General features: G+C 29.7%; 12 protein-coding genes and 1 non-coding gene across 16 annotated transcripts; 7 read left to right on the top strand and 6 right to left on the bottom strand.

The window, feature by feature from the left end:
• Position 1: 1 nt before the first annotated feature.
• RpL27 (ribosomal protein L27) lies at positions 2-863 on the top strand. The gene is made up of 3 exons (XM_047052939.2): positions 2-370; positions 438-608; positions 813-863. The coding sequence occupies exons 1-2, from the start codon at positions 120-122 to the stop codon at positions 592-594; spliced, it is 408 nt and encodes a 135-aa protein (XP_046908895.1). The 5' UTR covers positions 2-119; the 3' UTR covers positions 595-608; positions 813-863.
• Positions 697-3,680, bottom strand: RecQ5 (RecQ5 helicase). The gene is made up of 2 exons (XM_047052765.2): positions 3,361-3,680; positions 697-3,272 (listed from the first exon to the last, which is right to left on the bottom strand). Exon 2 carries the CDS (start codon positions 3,180-3,182, stop codon positions 888-890), a length of 2,295 nt encoding a protein of 764 aa, XP_046908721.1. The 5' UTR covers positions 3,183-3,272; positions 3,361-3,680; the 3' UTR covers positions 697-887.
• A 565-nt stretch (positions 3,681-4,245) lies between these two features.
• On the top strand, positions 4,246-6,540 carry LOC124490322 (uncharacterized). The gene is made up of 2 exons (XM_047052797.2): positions 4,246-6,180; positions 6,254-6,540. Exons 1-2 carry the CDS (start codon positions 4,254-4,256, stop codon positions 6,331-6,333), a joined length of 2,007 nt encoding a protein of 668 aa, XP_046908753.2. The 5' UTR covers positions 4,246-4,253; the 3' UTR covers positions 6,334-6,540.
• A 65-nt stretch (positions 6,541-6,605) lies between these two features.
• LOC124490421 (transmembrane protein 184C) lies at positions 6,606-8,328 on the top strand. 2 transcript variants are annotated; one of them, XM_075728489.1, is made up of 6 exons: positions 6,640-6,723; positions 6,800-7,091; positions 7,150-7,430; positions 7,486-7,579; positions 7,652-7,764; positions 7,826-8,328. In XM_075728489.1, exons 2-6 carry the CDS (start codon positions 6,894-6,896, stop codon positions 8,247-8,249), a joined length of 1,110 nt encoding a protein of 369 aa, XP_075584604.1. In that variant the 5' UTR covers positions 6,640-6,723; positions 6,800-6,893; the 3' UTR covers positions 8,250-8,328. The 2 variants fall into 2 exon arrangements, with proteins under 2 accessions (XP_046908871.2, XP_075584604.1); XM_047052915.2 differs by having other exon boundaries at positions 6,606-7,091.
• An 86-nt stretch (positions 8,329-8,414) lies between these two features.
• Prosbeta3 (proteasome subunit beta type-3) lies at positions 8,415-9,287 on the top strand. Its single transcript, XM_047052927.2, has 2 exons — positions 8,415-8,537; positions 8,591-9,287. The coding sequence occupies exons 1-2, from the start codon at positions 8,535-8,537 to the stop codon at positions 9,203-9,205; spliced, it is 618 nt and encodes a 205-aa protein (XP_046908883.1). The 5' UTR covers positions 8,415-8,534; the 3' UTR covers positions 9,206-9,287.
• LOC124490402 (ribosome biogenesis protein WDR12 homolog) lies at positions 9,218-10,545 on the bottom strand. Its single transcript, XM_047052892.2, has one exon. The coding sequence runs from the start codon at positions 10,543-10,545 to the stop codon at positions 9,286-9,288; it is 1,260 nt and encodes a 419-aa protein (XP_046908848.2). The 3' UTR covers positions 9,218-9,285.
• Positions 10,546-10,636: 91 nt separating this feature from the next.
• LOC124490394 (uncharacterized) lies at positions 10,637-12,668 on the top strand. Its single transcript, XM_047052878.2, has 3 exons — positions 10,637-10,856; positions 10,914-11,105; positions 11,173-12,668. The coding sequence occupies exons 1-3, from the start codon at positions 10,764-10,766 to the stop codon at positions 12,175-12,177; spliced, it is 1,290 nt and encodes a 429-aa protein (XP_046908834.2). The 5' UTR covers positions 10,637-10,763; the 3' UTR covers positions 12,178-12,668.
• Positions 12,440-14,444, bottom strand: LOC124490341 (general transcription factor II-I repeat domain-containing protein 2-like). The gene has a single exon (XM_047052819.2). It carries the CDS (start codon positions 14,317-14,319, stop codon positions 12,499-12,501), a length of 1,821 nt encoding a protein of 606 aa, XP_046908775.2. The 5' UTR covers positions 14,320-14,444; the 3' UTR covers positions 12,440-12,498.
• Positions 14,445-14,679: 235 nt separating this feature from the next.
• TRNAT-CGU (transfer RNA threonine (anticodon CGU)) lies at positions 14,680-14,883 on the top strand. Its single transcript has 2 exons — positions 14,680-14,715; positions 14,848-14,883. It is a non-coding gene; the product is annotated as a tRNA-Thr (tRNA).
• A 142-nt stretch (positions 14,884-15,025) lies between these two features.
• Positions 15,026-17,022, top strand: Ate1 (arginyltransferase 1). The gene is made up of 5 exons (XM_047052831.2): positions 15,026-15,219; positions 15,287-15,924; positions 15,973-16,125; positions 16,182-16,381; positions 16,457-17,022. The coding sequence occupies exons 1-5, from the start codon at positions 15,099-15,101 to the stop codon at positions 16,875-16,877; spliced, it is 1,533 nt and encodes a 510-aa protein (XP_046908787.1). The 5' UTR covers positions 15,026-15,098; the 3' UTR covers positions 16,878-17,022.
• LOC124490371 (UDP-glucose 4-epimerase) lies at positions 16,934-19,461 on the bottom strand. Its single transcript, XM_047052852.2, has 3 exons — positions 18,881-19,461; positions 17,658-18,726; positions 16,934-17,578 (listed from the first exon to the last, which is right to left on the bottom strand). The coding sequence occupies exons 2-3, from the start codon at positions 18,516-18,518 to the stop codon at positions 17,129-17,131; spliced, it is 1,311 nt and encodes a 436-aa protein (XP_046908808.2). The 5' UTR covers positions 18,519-18,726; positions 18,881-19,461; the 3' UTR covers positions 16,934-17,128.
• A 128-nt stretch (positions 19,462-19,589) lies between these two features.
• Positions 19,590-23,044, bottom strand: Mvl (solute carrier family member malvolio). 3 transcript variants are annotated; one of them, XM_075728485.1, is made up of 8 exons: positions 22,744-23,044; positions 22,327-22,659; positions 21,827-21,923; positions 21,586-21,752; positions 21,063-21,520; positions 20,501-21,005; positions 20,010-20,435; positions 19,590-19,946 (listed from the first exon to the last, which is right to left on the bottom strand). In XM_075728485.1, exons 2-8 carry the CDS (start codon positions 22,354-22,356, stop codon positions 19,842-19,844), a joined length of 1,788 nt encoding a protein of 595 aa, XP_075584600.1. In that variant the 5' UTR covers positions 22,357-22,659; positions 22,744-23,044; the 3' UTR covers positions 19,590-19,841. The 3 variants fall into 3 exon arrangements, with proteins under 3 accessions (XP_075584600.1, XP_075584602.1, XP_075584601.1); XM_075728487.1 differs by lacking the exons at positions 22,327-22,659; positions 22,744-23,044 and adding an exon at positions 22,046-22,242; XM_075728486.1 differs by lacking the exons at positions 22,327-22,659; positions 22,744-23,044 and adding an exon at positions 22,020-22,232.
• Positions 23,045-23,360: 316 nt separating this feature from the next.
• Positions 23,361-24,108, bottom strand: LOC124495346 (uncharacterized). The gene has a single exon (XM_047058736.2). The coding sequence runs from the start codon at positions 24,090-24,092 to the stop codon at positions 23,490-23,492; it is 603 nt and encodes a 200-aa protein (XP_046914692.2). The 5' UTR covers positions 24,093-24,108; the 3' UTR covers positions 23,361-23,489.
• Positions 24,109-24,475: the final 367 nt, after the last annotated feature.

Genomic DNA, 24,475 nt, shown 5'->3' with positions numbered 1-24,475 from the left:
TGTGTGTTTCCTGTGTTTGGCCACGCGTGTGTGTTTTGCTCGCTCTGTTTCACAAAATTTTTTGCTTATTTTTTTTCATTTGGTTTTTGCAGAGTTTCGCCAATTAAATATCCAAAAAAATGGGTAAAATTATGAAACCTGGTAAAGTGGTTCTTCTGTTAGCTGGTAAATATTCTGGCCGAAAAGCCGTGATATTGAAAAATCAAGATGAAGGCACCAATGCAAAAAGTTATGGCCATGCTTTGGTTGCTGGAATCGATAGATATCCAAGACCTGTTACCCGAAGAATGGGCAAGAAGAAACGTGCCAAGAGAAGCCGTATTAAGCCATTCCTTAAAGTGGTCAACTATAACCACATGATGCCAACACGGTATGATTTTTTTTTGTTAATAAAACCAATCGGAATTTTCATGTCAAATTTTCCCTAAAATCATTAGATACATTGTCGAAATGGCTTTAGAAAAGGTCGATGCAAAAGAAATTGTCAAAGACCAAGCTGCACGAAGGAAAGCTCGTCAAGAGGTCCGTAGTAAAATGGAAGAACGTTACAAGTCTGGCAAAAACAAATGGTTTTTCACTAAACTTCGTTTCTAAAATATCCATCAAAAGTAATCATAAAATAAAATCTCATTATTTCACTACACATTAAATTCTAGCCAAAGATTAGAAATTTTACTGCTGTTCACATTCTGATTATTTTAAAAAATGAATGAAAATTTTTATTTAAATATGAGGCTTTTATTAGTAACATTTTTTTAGTTATTCAAATGTGTTTCACAATTTATTAATAATATTTTAATTTTTTTTTTCAGTTGCGTATTCGGGGATAAAAAATTAAATTTTTTTCTTTTATAAATACCAAATGAGAATCAATTCATATCATAATATTATTTGAGATATTGTTTAATGGTGGCATTAAGTTGTTGAGATTTGGTTGAATCACGAATTTGTTTGAGTAGATTAGCAATCGATGCTCGATATAGCATTCGATTCGGTGATTTAGATGAAAAAACTTTCGATTCTTCTTGTAATACCATCTGTTCAATGGTTGAATCGGTGAAATTGTTCGAATTATTCACATGATGTAGATGAATTTTAATTTCTGCAATCATTTTATCACGAAACATTTGCCTTGTAGCATCATCGATCGAATCTTTTTTTGTTGTATTTTGATTCTTTTCTGATGGATGTTGATTTCTGTCCGATTTTTCATTTTTACCTGAACTTTTTTTTATAGCTGTTTCCAACACTATCGTCGAGGCACTTTTAAACGTTGATTTCGGTGGTGGTATGGTAGTTTTTCGTTTTTTAAATTCCTCTTTAACAGTATCGATGGCTCGATTTTCTTTTTTCTTTCGAAATTCATCTTGATCTTTGGTTTCATCGAGTTTGGGTAGAAAAAAACTATCATCATCTTCATTATTTGTCCGCTGACTGTTGAATAAATTTTTCATTCGAATGGCTTGAAATTTTTCGAATCGTTTTTGAACTGTACGAGGATCACAACATATATCACAACAGGAACCACAGCCACGATTGACAATGTTTTCATCACCTACAAATTCCGACAATATAAACGAATGACGGCATTTTTGAAAATTTTCACAATATCCAATCATTTTTTCAAAATTTTTCATTGTAATTTCATAGTCATAAGAGTCTTTACCACCATGTTTGACAGATGATTTAAAAGTTTTTCTCTTCTCAATATCTTGTCTAATCAGATATGCAATTGCATCACGATCATCAGTGGAATAATAAATTCGACATATGGATGGCAATCCATCACGACCAGCTCTACCGGATTCTTGATAATAACCGGTCAATGATTGAGGTAGATTCCAATGAATGACGAAACGAACCTGAGCTTTATCGACGCCCATACCGAAACTGATTGTTGCGGCGATACATTTGATTACACCTTTCATCCATTTTTCTTGACATTCCCGTCGTTTGTTGGCCGTAAGACCGGCATGATAAGCATGGGCTTTTATACCAGCTCTGGATATAAAATTGGCAATCTCTTCACATTGTTCACGGGTACGACAATAAATGATACCCACATTTTCATCTTTATTTTCATTATTATTGGCAGCCTTTGATAATTTTGCAGCTTTATCAAATATACTTTCAGTTGTTGACATTTTGTTAAACAAATTTTGATCATTTGATCCTAATTCTTTAATGACAAAATTTTTCAAATCTTCAAGAGTTTTATTTGTTGAGTCTTTATAATGTACATCATAATGTAAATTGGATCGAAAATTTGACATGATATATTTATCAACAGGTTGTCGAAATTTCAGAATTGTGATAATATCATTCATAACTTTGGATGATGCCGTAGCTGTTAAAGCCATCCAAGGCACTGAAGGATGGTTTGATTTAAGTACGCCCAATTTCAGATAAGATGGCCGAAAATCATGTCCCCATTGTGAAACACAATGAGCTTCATCAACAACAAATCTAGCCAATTGATTTGTTCGAACTAAATGATTCATGACTTCATTGAAAAATGTTGAGGCAGCCATCTCTGGCGTTATATACAACAATCTAATTGATACATTTGCCGATATTAAATCTTTTTTAATCCTTTGTTTTTCGGCATCACTAGTTTGAGAGTTAAAACTTTCGCACGCAATTCCAAGTTTACGTAGATTAGAAACTTGATTTGAAATCAAAGCCAATAACGGTGATATGACCATAGTTATTTTAGTATTATCAAAAACTGCTGGCAATTGAAAACATAATGATTTACCAGCACCGGTTGGCATTGAAACAAATATATCACTTTTACCTTCGATAGCTTTTTTGATTGCCGATTCTTGAGAAGTGTTTCGAAATGAACGATGACCAAAAACAATTTCTAATACTTCTTTGGCATTCGAATATGATTTCGATGGATTTATCATCTTGATTGGATATGATTCCGATATGGATGAATCGATTTCGTTTGTTGCACCATCATTGTCATTAGAATCAAAATCAACGATTGATAGTTGATAACTTGTACTAGATGTAAATTCCAATTTTTTTCGTTTTGCTTTATTTTTATTCATTGATTGTGATGATTTTTTATGAAAAGAAAAATCGCTTGAATTATTCGGTCTTTTGGCCAGTCCATTCAAACCACCATTAGTTTTTTGAAAAAAATCAGTTATTTTTGTTTTTGAAAATGACATAATGTTACGAATTGAACTCAAAATAATTTCATATGATTGGCGGCTGAACAATCAGTTAGTCACCTATTACAACTGCAAATCTAAATTGACCTTGTATGTTAAATAGACGAAAAAAAATCATTTATTCTATTTAAACTTTAAAAAAAAAAATTATGGAGACAAATTCAAAGATGGTTACCATAACCGTTGATCATTTGAAATTTTATTTCAATAACAAAACAATATTGGAACTTGATTATTATCGTTGTGTTTATTGTATCAATTTTTGATCGTTAATCAAAACGGTTTCCTTGATCGTGTTCTATTGATAATATTTTTTTAAAAAATATTTCTATTCAAATCGATTAAAAAATGTCTTTTTTTTCGTTTAATAATTTTAGATATAACTAAAATAGAAAATTCAAAATCATTCATTCATTCATACGTTGATACTGTTATGAATAACGAGTTTTTTTTCGACAATTTCATGACTCTTATTTCTTCGCCGTGTCTATGGCTGTGTGTATTGTGTGGTTATTTGATTTCTATGTATGTATGTGTATTATAAAATGTATGTATATCTCTATGGTGTTTTTTTTTCCATTTTCATTTAATGTATATTTTGTGTATTGTGTGTTTGTGTGTGTATATTATATACTCGATGCCCAGCATTTCTCTATATCTCTGCCCCTATATATCATAGACATTCTCAAATCGTTTGTTGTAAAAAAAAAGTTGTATTTGTGTGTGTGTGTTTATACCATTTCCACATAGTATTGAATCTGAATAAAAAATCAATATCAATGATCAAACAATAATTAGAATAAATAAAAATAAAAATAAAATTTTGTCAACAAATGTTTTTTGTCTTAATTATTTTTTAAATTTCAAATTCTAATCAATTTCAATTTTTTTTGCACTGATTCTGCCTTTTTATTGAACATTTGGTCAACATCTACATTTGATTCATTAAGCTGCAGATATAAATTGTTATAGAATAAAATAAATATATGATAAGTGTAAGTGTTTAAACGTTTGAGTCATTGAATTGACATGGATTTTTTATTTTTTTTTCTAGTTTATCAAGAAAAAATGGTCAAAAAAAGATCGTTTGCAAATAAAACCGTTTCAGGATCATCATCAACACCGAATATTAAACCGGAGGATAGAAAAACACTTGAAGATGATTTAAATTTATTGGATCATTCGGTCATAAGAGAACCGATTAATGTTGGTATTAAAAATGTACATCAGATCATTACCTGTATAAGTGATGGAACTAAAGAGATTAAAGATCTTATTCTAAATGAATGTAATATCATTTATGAGTGTCGTGTTTGTCGTAATCTGTTTCGAAGTTTGGCCAATTTTCTTGCACATAAACGATTGTATTGTAAAGAACATTGCTGTGAAAAAATGGTTCTATTCGATCAGGATTGGTTTACTAAAAAGCAAGAGAAATTAATTGAACATGAAGCCGATTCTCTTGATTCTGAATCGGCATCAAAAATGAGCAATCCTTTATTGGATGAAAATTTGAATATTAATCATAAAGTAACATCAAATGAAAACTTTGTCAAAACTACTACCTGTGATAAAAGCACATATGTTGATGAAACAATCTTGAAACGTTATATAGAAACATCTGGTTTGATTACTACCGAAGAAAGAATTGTGAAAAAGAAACGTATTGAAAATTTGGTGAGTAAATTAAATTCAACAACGACAGCTAAGCCTATTGTGGATTCCTCAATAGAACATGTAATTACAAAGAATACAGAATCGGTCAAAGATTCATTCACTACCGAAGATACTGATGAGTTTAAAACTATCGTCAAAAACAATAAAAATGGAAAACAAATTGAGAATGAATTCACAGCATTTTTTAAAACAATATTTGCTGTCAAAATTGATTTCATTTGTGAATATTGTGATGTTGGTTGTACATATCTTTCTTCAGCGATTCGACATTTGATGAATATTCATGATATGTCTCGTATTTCAGCAAAAAAGTTTTTGATTGATTTTGGAAAAGAACATGGATTTTCCATGAAAGAGGAACCAAACGATGATTGTTGTTCAAGAAAAACGGATGAAACTAAAATTGAACCGGTAATTAAAATTGAAAATCAAAATGATGATTTTGAGATTATTGAAACGACAAATTGTCATCATTTACCAAGTGGAAATTTGAATTCACCAAATGAAACGAATAATAATCATAATATTTCAGAATCCAACGAAAATCGAACCACCGTTAAGAATAAACGATATGAAACACGATGTTCGATTCGAAAAAAATGTTTTTACGATTGTAATTCTCAATCATGTTTTTTCTCCAAACATTGTCCGAAAACGATTATTAACAATGATAAATCGATTCAAAATCATGTTCCAGATAAAGAAATTGATATTGAAATCAATAATGATCATGAATCAAAAAGTAATGGAATGATGATTAATGATAATTTTCAACCACCACTATCATCATCACCATTATCATCTGCGTCTAATTCGGATCCTATTGATCCTTTGTCTATATCTGTTAAAAAACGAACACAAAATCTTTGCGATCGTATAAAAAAGAAGAAAATGAGAAAAATTAAGGAATTTATCCCAATTCTTAATGAACATAATAATGAATCGAAAACTTGTGATAACAATGAATCACAACAAGAAACGGAAAAGTTAAATTTCAAACCAACGTCTACGGTCATATCACAATCATTATCATCTTCATCATCTTCATTTGGTGATAGTAATTCAAATGGCTTTGAAAATTTTCATAACGATAACAAGGACATTTCCGAGGATTCCAGTTTATCGAATCTTCAAAATAATAATAATAATAGTGTTGATAGTTTAGATTTTAATTTGCGAAAAATTCATTCGCAAAATATTATTAGAGCAAAAATTTTTGATGATGAAATTGAACCAGTTGTTGAATCTACTCATTCACCATTGATAACGAAATTATCGTTACGAAAATTTGATCCGGATCATCATCATCATCACAAAAGTATGTTTTCTATAATTTTTTATTTACCAATTTACAATTGTCAACTAATTTAATTACTTTATTATTCATTCAGATCCACAAAAAGAATCAAGATTAAAACTTCATCTAAGGACAACTGGTTCGAAAAAATGCTATCAAATTGTCGATACTTGAAATGGAGTTGTGTTCGATTTTTTTCCATTACCCTTTATTCTACTGATAAAAATCTGTGATTTTTTAATGAATTTTTTTTTCATCTTAAGTTTTGTTCTTGATCTATTTTAATATTTTTTTTCTGATGTACTCTTTAATTGTTATTCATATTATTCTATTATATTAATTTTATTGGAATAAAAATCATTCTTTTTGAAAATGTAACAATTCTTTGAAAGAATAAATGAAACGCCATCTATTGATCATGAAATGAAGATCATTTGTTTTATTTTGGTTTATTTATTTATATTCCGAACGAAATTCGATCACACACAATGTGCGTTTCATATAATAATAATCATCATCATTTAAAATCATTGATCGTAAATATAAATTAATTAATCACCACAAGTAATTTATTTCATCATTTTTTTTATTGAAACTTATCATATAAAATAATTATCAGAATATATTGTTTATACTTCAGATCATAAGCAACACACATCATCATCATATGTATGATTTCTTAAATGATAATTATTTACTATAAAAATATTTATGGATAAACTCCCATAACGAAAATGGATTCGTCTATGTTTGAGCCAAATTCAAATGAATTTACAAGCAAATGGCCTTATGTTGCCGGTTTGTTTGCATTGACGGCAATTTTTCTGTCATTATTTGAAATCTTTAAACACATGCAATATTATAATAAACCTTATCTTCAAAAATATATCGTTCGAATATTATGGATGGTTCCAATTTATGCTTTAAATTCGGTTCGTTTCATTATCTATTTTCGATATATTTGTAATAATTAATTAATTGAATTTACAGTGGTTAGCCATGTTTTTTCCACAAACCTCAATTTATATGGATACATTACGTGAATGTTATGAAGCATTCGTTATTTATTCATTCATGAAATATTTGTTCAATTTTCTACAAAATGATGTTGATGAATATGAAATTCTTGTCGATTGCAAGCCAAGTATTCCGAATAATTTTCCATTCTGCTTGTTACCACCATTACCCGGTGGTCGAAGATTCATTCAACTTGTACGACATGCAATGATTCAATACATCGTACTTCGACCAATAACAACATTTTTGGCCTTGTGCGTATATGATTTATCATGATCGAAAAATAATTAATTTTTTCCATGTTTCTAGGATTTTTCAAATTTTCGGCGTCTATGGAGAAGGACATTTTAGTTTGAATAATGGTTACATTTATCTGTTAATCATAAATAATTTTTCTCAAATGGTATTTATTTCTTAAAATATTAATTTAATTTAATTAATTTACAATAATTATTCTATTTTTTCCATGTCAAAGGTTGCCATGTATTTTCTAATCATGTTCTATCAAAATTATAAACGAGAACTTACACCTATGAGGCCATTGGGAAAATTTTTAAGCATTAAAGCTGTGATTTTTTTCTCTTTCTTGTAAGTCATTTTCCATACAATATAATTTTTTATTCATACTAATTGAAAAATTTCCAAACAGCCAAGGCGTAATATTGACTATATTGATATATTTGGGAATAATAACCAAATCCTTCATACCAAGTACTCCAGATATATCTACAAATGAAATGTCAAGAAATTTACAGGATTTTATTATCTGTTTCGAAATGTTAATTGCTGCAATTGCACATATTTTTGTCTTTTCACATAAACCATTTATTGATGAACAACGTCGAAGCAATCCAATGTTTTATTCGTTTTCCCGTATTGTAGACATGACCGATGAAAGGACAGATGTTGCCGATCATTTTAGACAGATAGGAAATCGAATGAAAAATATTTGGACATCTTCACAACAACAAAGTAACTATACAAACATTGAAAATTCAAACACAGCTCCTTTGATACCGATGCAAGTAAGGAAAAATTATGGCTCATCACGTGAAGGTTTTCAAAAAATTTGAATTGCAATTTTTTTTTGTAAAATTTTGTACTATATAAATGAAAAAAATATAAATTTTTATTATTATTATTATTTACAAATAGCTGAAAACATTTATTTAAGTCGATATATTTGAATGGGTTTGAATTCGAATGATATCGATAGTGGTTTTCGATTAATCGATTATAATATAGCTGTATGACTTGACAAAACTTTCGAGTCATTCATTCGATAGGCTTCATTTAAAATTAGGAAAATCGTTTGCTTTTGCTAGATTTTGAAAAAGTTTTTAAAATTTTTTTTCAAGATGGTAAGTTTTAAAAATTCGTTAAAATTAATTCAATTTTAAATCATCTATTCTAGAGTATTTTGGAATACAATGGTGGTATCGTTATTGCGATGAAAGGCAAAAATTGTGTTGCAATCGCTGCTGATCGTTGCTTGACAGTACAAATGCGTAACATTTCTATGGATTTTCAAAAAATATTTCAAGTTGATCCTCATATTTATATTGGTTTACCTGGTTTGGCTACCGATACGAAAACTGTTTCGCAAAGACTTAAATTCCGTGTCAATCTATATGAATTGCGTGAAAATCGTCGTATCAGACCTAAAACATTCTCTTCTATGGTATCTAATTTGTTATATGAACGACGATTCGGACCATATTTTGTTGAACCAATTATCGCTGGTATAGACATTAAAACTGGTCAACCATATGTTTCCTCTATGGATGTCATTGGCTGTACAACCGAACCAGAAGATTTTGTCGTTTCAGGAACTTGTGCTGAACAAGCTTTTGGTATGTGTGAAACACTTTGGAAACCAGACATGGAACCAGATGATCTTTTTGAGACTATTTCACAATCACTCATGTCTGCTTTTGATCGTAATGCTAGTTCCGGTTTTGGTGGTATTGTATATATTATCGAAAAAGATAAAGTAACAGTTAAAGCTCTTAAAACAAGAATGGATTAACGCTTTATATTATAATAATGATGATGATAATTTTAATTGAAATTCGAAGAAATAAAAAACATTTTTTTTATATATTTGTTTTATAATAAACAAGAGAATATTTTAATTTGACTATCAGCTCCACCGCTAACAATGAAATGTTCATTAGACCAATTAATTGACATTATTTTATCTTGATGTCCTAACAGATCGTACAATGGTGCTGATGGAGATCTAATATCCCATTGTTTAGCTGTTGAATCATAGCTTGCCGATACGAAAAGATTCGTATTAATTGATGACCAATCGACGGATGAAACCCAAGCATCATGTGAACTATAAACATTTTTTATTAATGATCCTTGATTTTGTCGTAGATCCCAAACACGAATATGTCGATCACAAGATGCCGTTATAATATGACCAGTTGATGGACAATATGCAACATCTAAGAATGATTTACTCGATGAGAATGATTGTTTTTGTTCACCAACTTCAATGTCCCAAATTTTCATCGTTTGATCTAATGACACAGTAAGGACTGTTGGTACTTGTTCATTCATCCAAACACAACTTGAAATTGATTCTTTATGTCCTTCTAATGTGATTGCTGGTGATCGCAATTTTTTCTTCGAAATATCTTTCATTTCAACATCATTATCGTCATCATAAATTTGATCAATGGTTGACCAAATTTTGAGCATATTATCATAAGAACCAGTAGCAATAAGATCTTTGTGTTGATCAACACAATCAACAGATCGACAATGACCAATATAAGTGAAAACATGATCAACTTGATTAAGTTTGGCATCCCAATTCCAGAGCATAGCAGTTTCATCATGAGAGCAAGTCACAAAGCTATATTTTTGATTTTTCTGCTCCAATTCATTACGAATCCATTTAACGGCTTTGATTGATGATGTATGTGGTGCTGGTATGGCAATTTCGTGGTGACCATTTTTGACATTCCATATGTGCGCCGAGCTATCATAACAACCGGACAGAATCCATTCATCAATCGTGTCAACGGAAGAGACCCAATCATTATGAAGGAATGATTTATGTGGCTTTGGAGGTTCACATTTGACAAAATATTCGATTTCGATCTGAATTTCGGTGCTAATATTTTCATTCTTAATGAATTCTTCGATAGTTTGACGTAAAAGTTTTCCATTAATTAAAAAATCAAATTCCACTTGTTTTAAATTAATTTTTTTGTTGCCATCTTTGATTAAGGCTTTAATTATATTGTCGAATTCTTTGGCCGTTGATGAACTTTTAATATTTATCGGAATCGATGGAATAGCATATCTTTGATCTTTTGTAATAAAATTAACAATCAAATCATTTGAATCCATTTTTTCACAAAAATGTTCAAACAAGAAAATTGTGCTGAGAACTCAAAATTCGAAACACGTGAGGTTTTCCATTCCATTAGTTTGTCCATTCATAGATGTTATGATTGAATTTTCATGCATTGATTGAAAACATTGACATTTGTTTTTGTTTTAAATTTATTATTTTTTTCTGTAAATCTGTTGATAATCAATCACCGAAATCCGCTCCGCAACCGAAAATGGGACGTCGAATGAAATCAACCAAAAGTGGAAAATATATAAATCCAACGGATCAAGCTCGAAAAGAAGCTCGTAAACGTGAATTGAAAAAGGTTGTTACTTTGATTGAATCAATTTTTTATTAATAAAAATAAAAATCATTTTTTTAGAATAAAAAACAAAGATTGATTGTTCGTGTTGCCGTTCTAAAGGGAAAAGATCCATATCAAATTATATCGGATATGGAACGACTCGATCGAATGGAATATGATTTCTACAATCCTCCTGCGCTCAATGAAAAAGTGCTTAAAGATAAACGAAGAAAACTAAAAGAAACCTGGGATCGTTTATTAAGACTTTATGTAAGTATTATGGGTTTTAATATAAGTAGATTAATTTAAATTTGAAATTTTTTTTTTGTACAATCAGATCAAAGAGGATAAAGATAAATACATGGAATTGAAACGAATGGAAGGTGATTATAATGCAAAACGAAATGAATTAGCTAAACAATATGAAGCAATCAAATCAGCACAAGAAGTTAATATTGAAGATATTCCTCTTCCTTCAGCTATTTCTTTACCTTCGGAATCATCGACAACAACACCGTCATTAGGTAAAGATATGATACCCCAATCAATATTGAAAAATACCAAAAATCGCACCAAACAACCACCACCACCCGGTTGTCCTCCTGGACTTCCACCGTCATTGAAAGAATTCATGGCCGAAAGTGATGATGAGGATGATGACGATAATGAGGATGATGTTGAAAAAATTGAATCTAATAATAAAAAAATCCGATTCTCAGATGAAGTTGATGATGAAAAAAATAAAAATGAAAGTGATTTGCATAAATTTCTTCAAGAAATCGAACAATTGTCCAGTGATAATAAACCAAAAGAAGCTGAACCGAATAAAAATATCATTAAAGATGTTCAAGTTGCTCCGAATAGCAGTATAATTTTGGCCGGTTCTACTTTGATTCAGCCAGCACCTCAAATTCTTGTTCGACCAACACCACCACCTCCTCCTCCTGTTCAAGTCCAGATTCCACCTCAATTAATGCATACTCCTGGTCAGGTTTTACGAATGTCGGTGGCAACTCACAATAATCCCACAATTTTCAATCCATCAAATTATCATCAGAAAAAAGAAAAAACTAAACAATTAGCAACAATTGAAGCAAGGCCTCAACTTCGTAATCTTAGCGCCGATTCAACTAAATTCATGCCATTAGCATTGAGAGTTCGCCGTGATGAAAAACAAGCGCCACGAAAATCAATGGTCAAACCTGCTCGTATGTATGGTATGATTCACTCATTAGATACATCATCATCATCTACTACATTATCCAACAATGTCAAGGACAAGACTAATTCCAAGGATGACGCTTATGAACAATTTATGAAAGAAATGGGTGGTTTAATTTGATTAATCATTTTATTATAAACTAAAAAACCATTTAATCCATTTCCGGTCTTTGATTGTGAATGAATTGTTTGATGAATGAATGAAAGTCTACAGACCTGGAACAAAAAGATGGATAGAACATGGTGCAACAACTAATATACCAGGGGTGGCCAAGCTCCTTGATAGTAAGAGCCATTTTTCAAAATTTGAAATTTTTCGCGAGCCGCAATTAAATAAGTACACCCATACCTCGATATACGGCCCAGATATTAGTATTAACAAATTTTTTTTTACAAAAACATTTTTATTTATCAAAAACATAAATATGTATATTAAACACATTTATTTTGCCTGTGTTGCTAATTGTTTGAAATTTGGTAAATAATTTGTGGCAGAACTTCTCATCAATTCCTTCAAATGCTGATTTGTTAACATTGATCTGTGTTTTGATTTCACAAATTTTAATGTAGAATAAAAGGATTCGCATGTGTACGTTGTACCAAATATCGAAATAATTCGACAAGCAGCCTTTTTTAATTCAGGATACTTCGATTCTGGTACAAATTTCCAAAATTCAGTAATCGACGTCGACTTATATTTTAATTGTAGAGCTTGATCTTCTTGCATCTCTATTAATTCCAATTCTCCAGATTCTTGTTGAGTCATAATTATGTTGGAAATGGAAAATTCATCTTGAATTATGTTAATTGCAAATGGATTTAGAAAAAAATCAAGAAACGATTTAAAATATTTTAAGTCTTGAAATCTATTTTGGAATTCCGTCAATATTCCTTCTAGATTTTTTATATATTCGTTGAGTTTTTCTTGTTTAATATTGAAACCAATTTTTTTAATTCGATGAAAATGACAAAATGTTTTATTTTTGATGTCTTTTTGAAAAAGTTGTAATTTTGTTTGAAAACTAAATATACACTGTGAGAGGTCAGATATTATTTTATCTTTTCCCTGCAATTGTAAATTCAGTGTTTGCAAATGTTCCATGACATCAGTCAAAAACATTAAGTCTTGTAACCACTCGTCATCGTTTAATTCTGAATAGGTTATTTCCTTTTTTTTTAGAAATTCAGTTATCGGATCAAACAAATCAACAAATCGATTTAATATGTTGTAGCTAGATAACCATCTAACAATGCAAAAGAAATTAATGTCATTTGGAAGTTCTTGGTCATTTAATTCTTCAAGGAAATTTTTGAATTGTCGATGGTTTTTTGCATTGGTGCGAATATAATTGACAATGTGTAACACTGTTTTCATAACACCAGGATAATTTAAATATTTTGTAACGAGATGTTCTCGGTGAATTATGCAGTGAATTGGTATGAATTGTGGAATTTGAGAATCATTTCTTAAAAGCCCCATAAGACCGGTTTTTTTATCCAGCATTGCCGGAGCTCCATCAGTTGCAATGCTTACAAGTTTATTAAGAGGCACATCAAAAGTTTTCATCATGGAATCTAATGCATTTTTAATATCGACACCAGGGGTTGACTCTTGAAGTGCTACTAAATCTAATAATTCTTCAGGTGAAACAAAACGTATGAAAACTGCCAATTGCGGAATATCTGTGATATCTGTCGATTCGTCAAGGGCTAAGCTGAATGCAATACAGTTCTTCAAATCATTTTTTAAATTATTTTCAAGAGATGTATTAATTGCAGTTATGCGTCGTTCGGTTGTGTGTCTCGAGATGGGAATTTGCGAAAAAACTTTCTGCAATGCTACATTATTTGGATCTAAAACTTTAAGTACATCTTCCAAGTTTTTTTTAATAAACTCCCCTTCTCCATACGGGCGTTTTGCACGAGCAATATTCCAGGAAATAACAAAACCGGCTTCGGTCACATTATTAGCTTGATTGCTAAAGTTCATAAAAATTGACTGTTGTTTACTTAAATTTGATTTTAAAGATGCAAGTTTACATGATCTTAATTTGGAATTTGGTGGATACTGATTAGAAAACTGAGGATGATTGGTTTCATAATGTCGACGTAAATTGCTAGATTTATAATTTTTGATCGTATTATTACAGATAACACACAATGCTTTTTCATTATTATCAATAAAAAAAAATTTTTCTTCCCACTCAGCGTTAAAAGTTCTGTTTTCATCTTCGTATTTTCTTTTCTTAAATTCGTTTGTCATATTTTTTGAGCTGGAAATAAATAAATTTGTCAAGCTAAAAACAATTTGGTTTTATTTCATTTATCACAATTTTAATGTTTTTACAAATACACATTCACTTCAACTGTCAAAACAACTGTCAAAACACAACTGTCGCGTTTTTTCCACACCTCGTTGTTCTACTCATACACGACTCTCTTCATAAATGTCGTGACACTTATAAAATACAAATGCGCAAACGATAGCTTCACATACTACGAGACAAATTATTGTTAACTTACGAGCCACAAATAATCATTCAAAGAGCCGCATGTGGTAAATATTAAATATAAATATACAATATCATAGCCGCACATACCCCTCTTTTTTCAGCGTATTGTTGCCACTGTGGCTCAGAGGCAGAGCATCGGTCTCGTAAACTTTCTAAAGTATAAACTTCCGTTTTCAGCTGAAATTCCTCTGTATTTTCCTATATTTCATAGGAAAATAAGGGGAAAAAATAGGAATTTCAGTTGGAAATTTATTTTAACTTGTTGTTGTTGTAGAAAAAACCGGGGGTCGAGAGTTCGAATCTCTCCAGTGGCTTTTTTTATTGATAATTGACCTATAATATGGATTCTATAAAAAATAAACTATATTTTATATAAACTCTAAATTATTATTATTGACTCTATAATATATGATAGAATTTCACTGTCACGTCCAATCATAGATGGCGTTATTGATCGTTGTAAAATTGTGTAAACAAAATTCGGTATTTTTTTTTGATAAAGACGAATACAGAATATCATTTTTCCGAAATGAACAACAATCAACGTGATGCTGATGATACGTTTGGTGTGATTCATTATTTCGGTCTTTCGAAAGATCAATGTCCATGTGGTTATTGTAAATCGAATCGAAATCCTGAAACCACTTACGGTAGGCTATGGTTTATTATGGTTCATTTAAAACGTTGTTGATTTTAATTATCACATTTAAATGCAAGGTCTTTGGGCTCATTATTTACCACCAAAAGTTTATCAGGGATTGATTGATCGTAACTGGAGACGATGTGGCAAATATATTTACAAACCGGTCAATACTGCCCTATGCTGTCCAATGTATACAATACGATGTGATGCAACAGATTTCAAATTGACTAAATCTCAAAAGAAAGCTATTAAAAAATTCAATAATTTCATTAAATATGATATTAAGCCAAATAATGAAAAAAGTAAAAATCCACCAGAATCAATGGACATTGAATCGGAAAGATTGAATATGGATAGCATCCATAAACAGATATCAGCCCAAACAATCAATAGGGAATGTATTGACCGAAACATTGATGAACGTGATGAAGAAACAATGAACAAAATTACCGATGAATCTGGTGAAGGAAAAAAGGAAAAATCTATTGTTTTTAATAATAATAGAATTAAATCTGAAATTAAGATGACCAAAAAGAAATATTTACGACGACAAAAACTGGTTGAAAAAATAATAAAACGTGAAAATTGTTCAGAAGAACGCGCTAAAGAGATATTATGGGAAAAAAGCTGCCGAAAACAAAAAACAAAAACATTGGAAGATTATCTTTCCGACATTGGTAATTCTACTGCTACGCTCAAACATACATTCAAGGTAAATGATATTTCATAACCAAAATAAAATTTTTCATATCATCTTTAGACCAGAATCATTCGTGTTAAATCCACATCCGATGATACGGATCGTACAGATTATGAAGTATTTAAAAAATATCAGATGAAAATACACAATGAAACGGAAAATGAAATAAGCTATCGAAGTTATTCTCGTTTCCTAATCGATTCACCACTTGATGTAAGTGTTTAATTTATTTTTTTTCATATTTCATAAAGTTATTTCTGCTTTTTCAGTATATATTGATGAAACAAAACTTTGCCAATGATCATGACTTACCACGATTCTTTGGTGCATATCATCAACATTATTATATTGATGATCAACTTGTAGCTGTTGGTGTGATTGACATATTGCCCGGTTGTATTTCCTCTGTTTATCTCTATTATGATCCTAAATACAGTTTTCTCAATCTTGGAGTATATTCCGCTTTAAAGTATGCGGCCTCGAATATCGATATACAGAGATATATACATTAATTTTTGTTTTTATTTGTTTTTTTTTGAAACAGTGAAATTGCAATGGTGCGGAAATTTAATAGAATTTTACCTGATTTGATATATTATTACATGGGCTATTATATTCATCAATGTCCAAAAATGCGTTACAAGGCCAAATATTTACCATCTGATTTATTATGTTCAGAAACCTATCGTTGGTTTAGTATTGAATCTTGTCTGAAAAAATTGGAACAAAATAAATATGCACGTTTTTGTGATGATGATGATCCAACCGTACAGGATGATGATGGCAATTCAATCAATGACTGTGATATTAGAGTTTTATTCAAAAATATGGTCTTGAATTATCGCGATTACAAACGATTAACCAAAAATAATGATCATGAACAAAAGGAAAAAATTTTCGAATATGTTCGTTTAGTTGGCCGTCAATGTTCATCATCATTGCTCTATTATATTGATTCGAATTGAAAATTTCTAGGTCATTTTAGATGAACGAATATAAGGATTACATTCTGTTATGATTATTTTGTGACAAGTTTAATTTCTTCAAATACAAAATTCTAATATCCCATTGATTTGATTATTGATTAATAAAAATTGTTTATTTTATAAATGACAAATCTATAAAATAATATAATCAATTATATACGACTAGATGAATGTTTTCTTTTTTCATTTTTATTATTGTTCGATTGAATATGAAATAAACAATTGACAATCTAAACAATGATATCCTCTTCATTATTGTTGACTTCAAGTGCAAATCGTTTTCCTTTGAATATTTTAGTTTTCAATGAAATTCCGTTGGTCATTTTGTTGTCCATCATTGGTATGTCTAAAAAATGTTCTTTTCGTTGCTGTTGTGATGTGAATTGAATAAAATTATCATCAATATCATTGATAGTCTTGATGTTACCGTTCAGGTTTCCCTCATTCGTATTATCTTGTTGTTGTTGTATGTTCAGTAAAGTTCGATAACCCATCGGATATTTTGATTGCCATTTCCAACTATGAGCACACATATCTCTTAATGTCCATTTTGGTTTCCAGTTCAATTTGTTCTGTGCTTTTCCAATATCAGCCCACAATTCATCCACATCACCAGCACGTCTATTGCACATTTTATACGGTATGTTTACACCAGTGGATTCTTCAAACGCGGTGATTACCTGTAATAATAAATTTAAATTGTTATATATGAAAATTAATTCAAATCCAAAATCAAACTTGTTATTATAATGGTCATACATCTAATACTGAATATCCAGTACCAGCTCCAAAATTGTAGACATTCCAACCTGTCCACTCTTTTTTAAGAACATTTTCCAATGTTATTGAATGTCCAGCAGCTAGATCCATGATATGAATATAATCACGTACTCCGGTTCCATCGGCAGTTTTGAAATCATTGCCAAATACTCTAAGAAAAGGCTGTCGTCGTACAGCCACCTGTGATATGTATGGCATCAAATTATTTGGAATACCCTGAGGATCTTCACCAATTTCGCCGGATTCATGTGCACCAACTGGATTAAAATAACGTAATGATGCCACACACCAACCTTTTTCTGAGGCACATAGATCTTTTAATATTTCTTCGATAAAATATTTGGTCCGACCATAAGGATTTGTGCAACCATTTCCAGTTTGATGATTTTCATCGATTGGCAAATAATCTGGATGCCCATAAACAGTAGCTGATGATGAGAAAATGAATTTTTTAACACCAAATTTACGCATCACTTCCAACAGTATTATAGTTCCGCTAACATTGTTTCGATAATAATCCAAAGGTATTTTACATGATTCACCGACGGCTTTTAATGCTGCAAAATGCATGACAGCAACGAATCGATGTTTAGTGAATATTTCTTCCAATTTAGTCACATTGTTAATATCTTCTTTATAAAATTTCACTAATTGTCGGCCAGTAATTGATTGCACACGAATTAAACTTTCAGGCAAATTTTCACCACTCAATTGTATAGAATTAGAACAATTATCGATGACCACAACATCATAATTATTATTCAATAATTCAACAAGACAATGAGAACCAACATAACCGGCAGCACCGGTCACTAAAATTAATTTATTGTAGTTGTTCATTTTTATGATGAATTTTAAAAGAAAAAATAAAAATGTAGAAACTTTCCGATGCAATAACGTAAATCTTCAAGGTATTTTTGCGATGATAATGAAAAATCACAAATAATAGTTGGCAATAATAATTCGAATTTGACAAAAGCTAATGTTTAGGTTGTAGGCTATACGCCAATCAAAAATAAAAATTGCACTCTTAGGAGGTAAAAATCTTCTTATGTTTTTTTTCCATTAACCATTAGAAAATGCAAAGACCGAACAGTTCAAAAAGATGTTCAACATTGATGAACGGTTTGAATATATCAAGGAATGATTAATCTCAATGGCCTTTAACATCAAATTTTTTTTGAAATACTAACATTACTTACTTGCCAAACTGGTTTCTTCTGGTATCTTTTTTTTCTCTTTTTCTTGCTTTCAATTCATGATACAATAGGATATCTTTCAAATATGAAAAAAAAAATGAAAGTCGAAGAATTTTTTTTTTCTGTTCTGTGTCCTATTCGATAAATGGAAATATAATTATATATTAAGGAAATGGATTCTTAATAGGATTTTTCGCTTTTTATCAGAAAAAAAATACAATGTTTCTATACATGTAACTCTAAATCAAAAAATTTAATTGATTCATTGATTGATTATAAACCATCATTTTTCATTGCATTTCACATATAGAGAACATATGAACGTAAAAACATGACTAATCAAATAGGCTTAATGGTGTGATCACATCAGAACGGAACAAATCGAATCGAATTTTATTTATTATTAATTGCAGAAAATCTAAACAAAAAAATCAACAAACAAACAAATGACGCAGCAGTTCATCAATATATTGTTTTGAAAATGCCAATTAATATCATGTGTCACGCCAAAAACACAAACATAAATGTTTTATATAGCCTGTTGCCTGTTAAATGGCAACGCCTATTTATTTATTATTTAGTAATTCGGGCCAAATGCTATGAATGGTAAAATTAAAATACAACAACCATTGTAATGTGTTTCACACAAACACACACACACAATCATCTTCCCATTCGAATAAAAAATTTGTAAATAAAAAAAAATGAAAAGTTTTATATAGCATTATATTTTGTTTATTATTATTATTATTATAAGAACATGTTTAAAAAATCTAATTACATATATAGAGATAATAAATAGATATAACAAAAACAAATAAACATGTATTGTTTGTTAAAATGATTAAATTCTTAAAAAAAAAATCTTTTACATTTGAAATGTTTTACCGCTCAATTGTTAATCACTATCATCCTCATCATCATCATCATCGTCACCATCATTATTCATTTCCAATTCTACTAATCAACTATAACGATATTCATTATAATCAGATTCTTTAAACCATGGGCCAAAATATGGAATATTATAGACAAATTCAAAACCAAGTACAGCCAGATATGAACCACACTGAAAATAAAACAAAAAGTCATTAGATACATTGACAAAGAAAACAATAATAATTAAACTTACCAAAAATAAAACGAAAAGAATGTAGAATATAAAGAATAAGAATAAAAATGTATAAACTAATATATGTGAAACAACATGATTGTGTACATAATCATAGACAAAATAAAGATTAATTGAAATCACTATCACAGATAGAATGGTGACCAATAATTTTGTCAATGGACCGTTAGCAAATTCACCCATCACTTTACGAGATGATGTAAATGTAAGCACAGGAAATAAGGCAAATGGCAATTGTAGGCTCATCAAAGCATTGAGAAGATCATTCATACGTGTTAATTGTGACATGCTTTGAAAAGCGATCAATAATGTGGGAATAATGGCAATTGTTCGTGTTAACAATACTCGTTTCCATCTTGACCAATGAAGATTTAAAAATCCTTCCATGACAAATTGGCCAGAATACGTTCCGGTCATAGTTGAAGACTGAAATTATTAATCAAAATCAATGTTTAATTTGCAAAAAAAAAATTCTTTTTTTTGAATCTAACCTGTCCGGAAGCAAAAATTCCGATTGCCCAAATGTAAAGAGCTTCCATTCCAAACGTACAGCCAAGAAATATACCAGCTTTATAGATATTAATTTCAACGTGATCGTTTGTATTGGGAAAAACTTTATCAGGCACCGTAGAATTTTGGCAGATTTTATTAATTTGTGAATTAGTCTTTCCATAAAGACCTTGAGCAAAGACAGATGTTACGGCAATATTAATTAACAATGAAGTGCCTAAAGCGATAGCCGATTCAATGAAAACATAACGATTAGCATCTTTGACTTCTTCCTTTTTTTGCCGATCGATTCGACGTGTTTTGACTAAAGCTGAATGTAGATATAAATTATGTGGCATTATGATTGCACCAATAATTCCAATTGCTTTTAGAACAGTATCTGAATCACAATTATGACAGCTGGGAATAACAAGCCCCTCTAAGACGCTCAATTCATCTGGTTTCATTATGTAATACTGATAACCAAATGTTATGGCCATTATTGTTCTGTGTGAATTATAAAATGATAATATATTTAATAAATAATTATTCTCTAATACATACATTAAGAAACCGAAAAATGCTTCTAATTTTCGAAGACCATACTTGTCCAGGAATAAGAATGTAAATGTATCAGAAATGGTAATCAATACTCCGATGAATAACGGAATCTTGCCATTTGAAAGTAGATACAATGATATGGCTGTTCCTATTACTTCTTGCATATCGGAACCAATGATGGCAATCTCGACCATTATCCAAAGTAAAATTCTCGGTAAAAAAGAATAACGACGATGACATAATTCGGCCAAATGTAGACCTGTAACAACTCCTAATCTGGCCGATAATCGTTGCATTATTAACCCCATTATCGTAGACCACATTAGAACCCATAATAAATAATATCTTGTTGCTGTTCCAGCTTGAAGATCAGATTCAATATTTCCTGGATCAAGATAAGCAATGGACATAAGAAATCCAGGACCAGTAAAAGTCCATAATCTTCGCCAGCTAAATGAATACTAATAAAAAAAAGTGATTATGGTTAGATTAATTTATAAATAACAATGAATAAGAATAAACTCACATCTTGTGCTGCTGGTATGGATACATATGAATGAAGATATGGATCAATCGTTTGACCAACGGTATCAACAGAATCATCATCATTGACTATTAAATGATTATCATTATCGCCAGCATCACTTATGAGACCATATTTAGTCACATTTGTATCCTTTTGCAAATGATCACCTTTCAAATTTTTGGAAAACAAAGTTTAATTTAATTCTATAAAAAAAATATTTAAAAAAAATTAATATACATACTTTCAAGCTGCGTTTGATTGTCGGAATCGGATCTTATCGCATTCGAAACAACATTCTCATTTGATGAAGATGAATTCATTATCTCCAATGGATGTAACTAGATTTAATTTAAATATGATAATAGATAGAGATAATATTCTTCAATAATAAGTTTATTTATAGCTATAGGAGTTTTTTTTAAAGATCTCGTTACAATCGTGTTTGATCAGCTGTGCTCACAATAATTTGATGTGATCCATTATTGTAATAATGATAATGTAATGAATAAATTCAGCGCACAATCAATGTTCATGATCATTTATACATGTACATTTAACATTATTTTATATATTATTTAATCAATAACGTAAAATAAAGGATTTATTTCTTGAATTTGGTGGTTTTTTTTATTGTATCGAAAAGAATGAACTCAACATTGATTGATTGATAGACAGATACATGGATAAATTAAGGAATTGAAGATAAAAATAAATAACGGAAAAAAATAGATAAGAACAAACCTGATTATCACTTTGTGACATGATTATCATTCAATCATCCAATATATAGTTTATTGTCTAAAATGGCTTTTTAGTTTTTCTATGTTTATGTTATTTGATAAAAATCGGTTTTCGTATTTTTATATTTAATGTGTTTACGCGAGTACAAATGGTTATACACTTGCTGTGTTTTGATTATATTGGTTACAATGATGATGACGATGATGATAAGAAAAAAAACGTGTTTACTAAAAAACAAAACAGATTTTTTTTTCACTATCTTATGTCAATGAACAAGTGCATTGTTTTCACTTGTATACACAGAATTATCTTGATGATTTTTTAATTTATTCTCTAAATATACAGAATTTCAAAAAAAAATTGCAATTATTAAATTTAATAAATTCATGAATTCATTTTCATCACTAAAGTTGTCACCTGAACAAAGAATCAAAATCGAAAAATTTGTAGACACGTCATCATTAGAATCATTTTTTTTTTGTAGAATTCGTGTATGATTAACAATGGTTGATAATGATGAAATGAAGAGATGAAATTATTTTCAACAAAATAATAATAAAGATTATGATGATGAAATGAAGCAAAAAAAACAATCAGCTGTTGCATATAAATAATTTATTAGACAGAAAAAAATGTTCCAAAACCAATACAGACACAATAAATGTATTCATGATAAGCAACACTTGCTCAACATGCTCCTAGCTGACTAGCAAGCTTCACCTCCAAATATGTGTTGTTTACAATTGAAAGAAAATTTTACAGAAAAATTTCACATATTGATTTTGATGGCGTGCAAAACCGACAATCCATAAATGTCAGATATATGTTTCCTGTAATTATTTTATTTTATTAAAATTTGAAAGAAATAAAACAAAAATATTTAGATTGTAGATTTTATTTCATTTTTTTTTATTCTTTCCAAAACAAATGATTTATTTTTGTTCATGTTTATATATTTTGATTCATTTCGTTATGGTAACTTATGGAAACCAAATGAAATTAATTTCTTGTGTGTGAAATAAAATGATCTGATGATGATTTAATTATCATATATATACATGCAAAACAACGATAAATAATCAAAATATTAAGGCTAAAAGGAATTACAAGGTATTTGGGTTTTGTTTAAATTGTAACAAATTTTTCTTTGAAAGTTCTTTTTTTTATACAAATTCTTCACCACCATTAATATCATAATGACCATTATTATCATTATTATTATAAGAAATATGTTTTGAACCATCATTGGAAAATACATCACCAATTACTGTGCTCAATAGATTAAAACGATTACATAGACCATTATTATTACATAGATGAAATTTTTCAATACAAATATAACGTATAATGATTAATGTAAAGAATATCACTGTTAAAAGGGACATTAAAAAAATCATATCGTTAAATATTGTTGTATTCACAGGATTTTTTGAACTAGATGTTGATAATATTGCTTGAAAAAGGCCAAACATTATAAGTAACATTAAACATGTTATCAATGAAATTGTTAAACAATTGAATGGTAATTTTACTTGACAACATTTACATGTATTCTCACACATTGGTGGTTCAGTTTCACCAATATAATTGGATGTTGCTGATGATTGATTGAAATTATCTGAACGATATCTATATTCACCGGTAATAAGATCATAATAACCCATCTGTGGTGATGAATATCGTCGTGCCATAAATGAATCACTAGTTTGTGAAAATTTTCGATTATATGGACTTGTATCCAAACGAATTGGTTCTGCTAAATACATTGGATTTGTTCGTTGATTAAATTGTTCATCATTATACATCATTGAATCATTGTATAAATAATGATTTTTGTTCACGGCCATAGTCGATAAATTGATAAATTGATTCAGATAAAAAATTGGAAAACAATTATTGAAGAAAAAATATTTTTTGTTCGAATCTTGATTTAAATAATGGAAATGATCAAATCCATTTTAACATGTTCAATTTTTTTTTACTAAAATAATCATTCCAGTTAATAATGATGATAATAAATGATGATATATTAGTGAATGAAAGGAATATGAAAAAACGACAATCGTAATGAAGCGAAACAAGAAATATTTCTCAAAAGTTTATTTTTATTTTCTGACATTGGTAAAACATTTTTGTTCTGGATCTAGTC

This window comes from Dermatophagoides farinae, chromosome 2 (genome assembly GCF_024713945.1).
Source record: "Dermatophagoides farinae isolate YC_2012a chromosome 2, ASM2471394v1, whole genome shotgun sequence".
In the NCBI taxonomy this organism is placed as follows: Eukaryota; Metazoa; Arthropoda; class Arachnida; order Sarcoptiformes; family Pyroglyphidae; genus Dermatophagoides; species Dermatophagoides farinae.
The sequence above is the reverse complement of the archived record's forward strand: the minus strand, read 5'-3'. Positions and strand labels throughout refer to the sequence as shown.

Coding starts and splice junctions, on each gene's coding strand:
- LOC124490394 (XM_047052878.2), top strand. CDS start 10,764: ATGGGACGTCGAATGAAATCAACCAAAAGTGGAAAATATATAAATCCA. Junction 10,857..10,913: donor GTAAACGTGAATTGAAAAAG/GTTGTTACTTTG, acceptor TCATTTTTTTAG/AATAAAAAACAAAGATTGAT. Junction 11,106..11,172: donor ATCGTTTATTAAGACTTTAT/GTAAGTATTATG, acceptor TTGTACAATCAG/ATCAAAGAGGATAAAGATAA.
- LOC124495346 (XM_047058736.2), bottom strand. CDS start 24,092: ATGTATTTAGCAGAACCAATTCGTTTGGATACAAGTCCATATAATCGA.
- RecQ5 (XM_047052765.2), bottom strand. CDS start 3,182: ATGTCATTTTCAAAAACAAAAATAACTGATTTTTTTCAAAAAACTAAT.
- LOC124490421 (XM_047052915.2), top strand. CDS start 6,894: ATGGATTCGTCTATGTTTGAGCCAAATTCAAATGAATTTACAAGCAAA. Junction 7,092..7,149: donor CAATTTATGCTTTAAATTCG/GTTCGTTTCATT, acceptor TTGAATTTACAG/TGGTTAGCCATGTTTTTTCC. Junction 7,431..7,485: donor ATAACAACATTTTTGGCCTT/GTGCGTATATGA, acceptor CCATGTTTCTAG/GATTTTTCAAATTTTCGGCG.
- RpL27 (XM_047052939.2), top strand. CDS start 120: ATGGGTAAAATTATGAAACCTGGTAAAGTGGTTCTTCTGTTAGCTGGT. Junction 371..437: donor AACCACATGATGCCAACACG/GTATGATTTTTT, acceptor TAAAATCATTAG/ATACATTGTCGAAATGGCTT.
- LOC124490341 (XM_047052819.2), bottom strand. CDS start 14,319: ATGACAAACGAATTTAAGAAAAGAAAATACGAAGATGAAAACAGAACT.
- LOC124490402 (XM_047052892.2), bottom strand. CDS start 10,545: ATGGATTCAAATGATTTGATTGTTAATTTTATTACAAAAGATCAAAGA.
- LOC124490322 (XM_047052797.2), top strand. CDS start 4,254: ATGGTCAAAAAAAGATCGTTTGCAAATAAAACCGTTTCAGGATCATCA. Junction 6,181..6,253: donor TCATCATCATCATCACAAAA/GTATGTTTTCTA, acceptor TTATTCATTCAG/ATCCACAAAAAGAATCAAGA.
- LOC124490371 (XM_047052852.2), bottom strand. CDS start 18,518: ATGAACAACTACAATAAATTAATTTTAGTGACCGGTGCTGCCGGTTAT. Junction 17,579..17,657: donor CTGGATATTCAGTATTAGAT/GTATGACCATTA, acceptor TTATTATTACAG/GTAATCACCGCGTTTGAAGA.
- Ate1 (XM_047052831.2), top strand. CDS start 15,099: ATGAACAACAATCAACGTGATGCTGATGATACGTTTGGTGTGATTCAT. Junction 15,220..15,286: donor AAATCCTGAAACCACTTACG/GTAGGCTATGGT, acceptor TTTAAATGCAAG/GTCTTTGGGCTCATTATTTA. Junction 16,126..16,181: donor TAATCGATTCACCACTTGAT/GTAAGTGTTTAA, acceptor CTGCTTTTTCAG/TATATATTGATGAAACAAAA.
- Mvl (XM_075728485.1), bottom strand. CDS start 22,356: ATGATAATCATGTCACAAAGTGATAATCAG. Junction 21,006..21,062: donor GCATTTTTCGGTTTCTTAAT/GTATGTATTAGA, acceptor TAATTCACACAG/AACAATAATGGCCATAACAT. Junction 19,947..20,009: donor TTCTTTTCGTTTTATTTTTG/GTAAGTTTAATT, acceptor TTTTATTTTCAG/TGTGGTTCATATCTGGCTGT.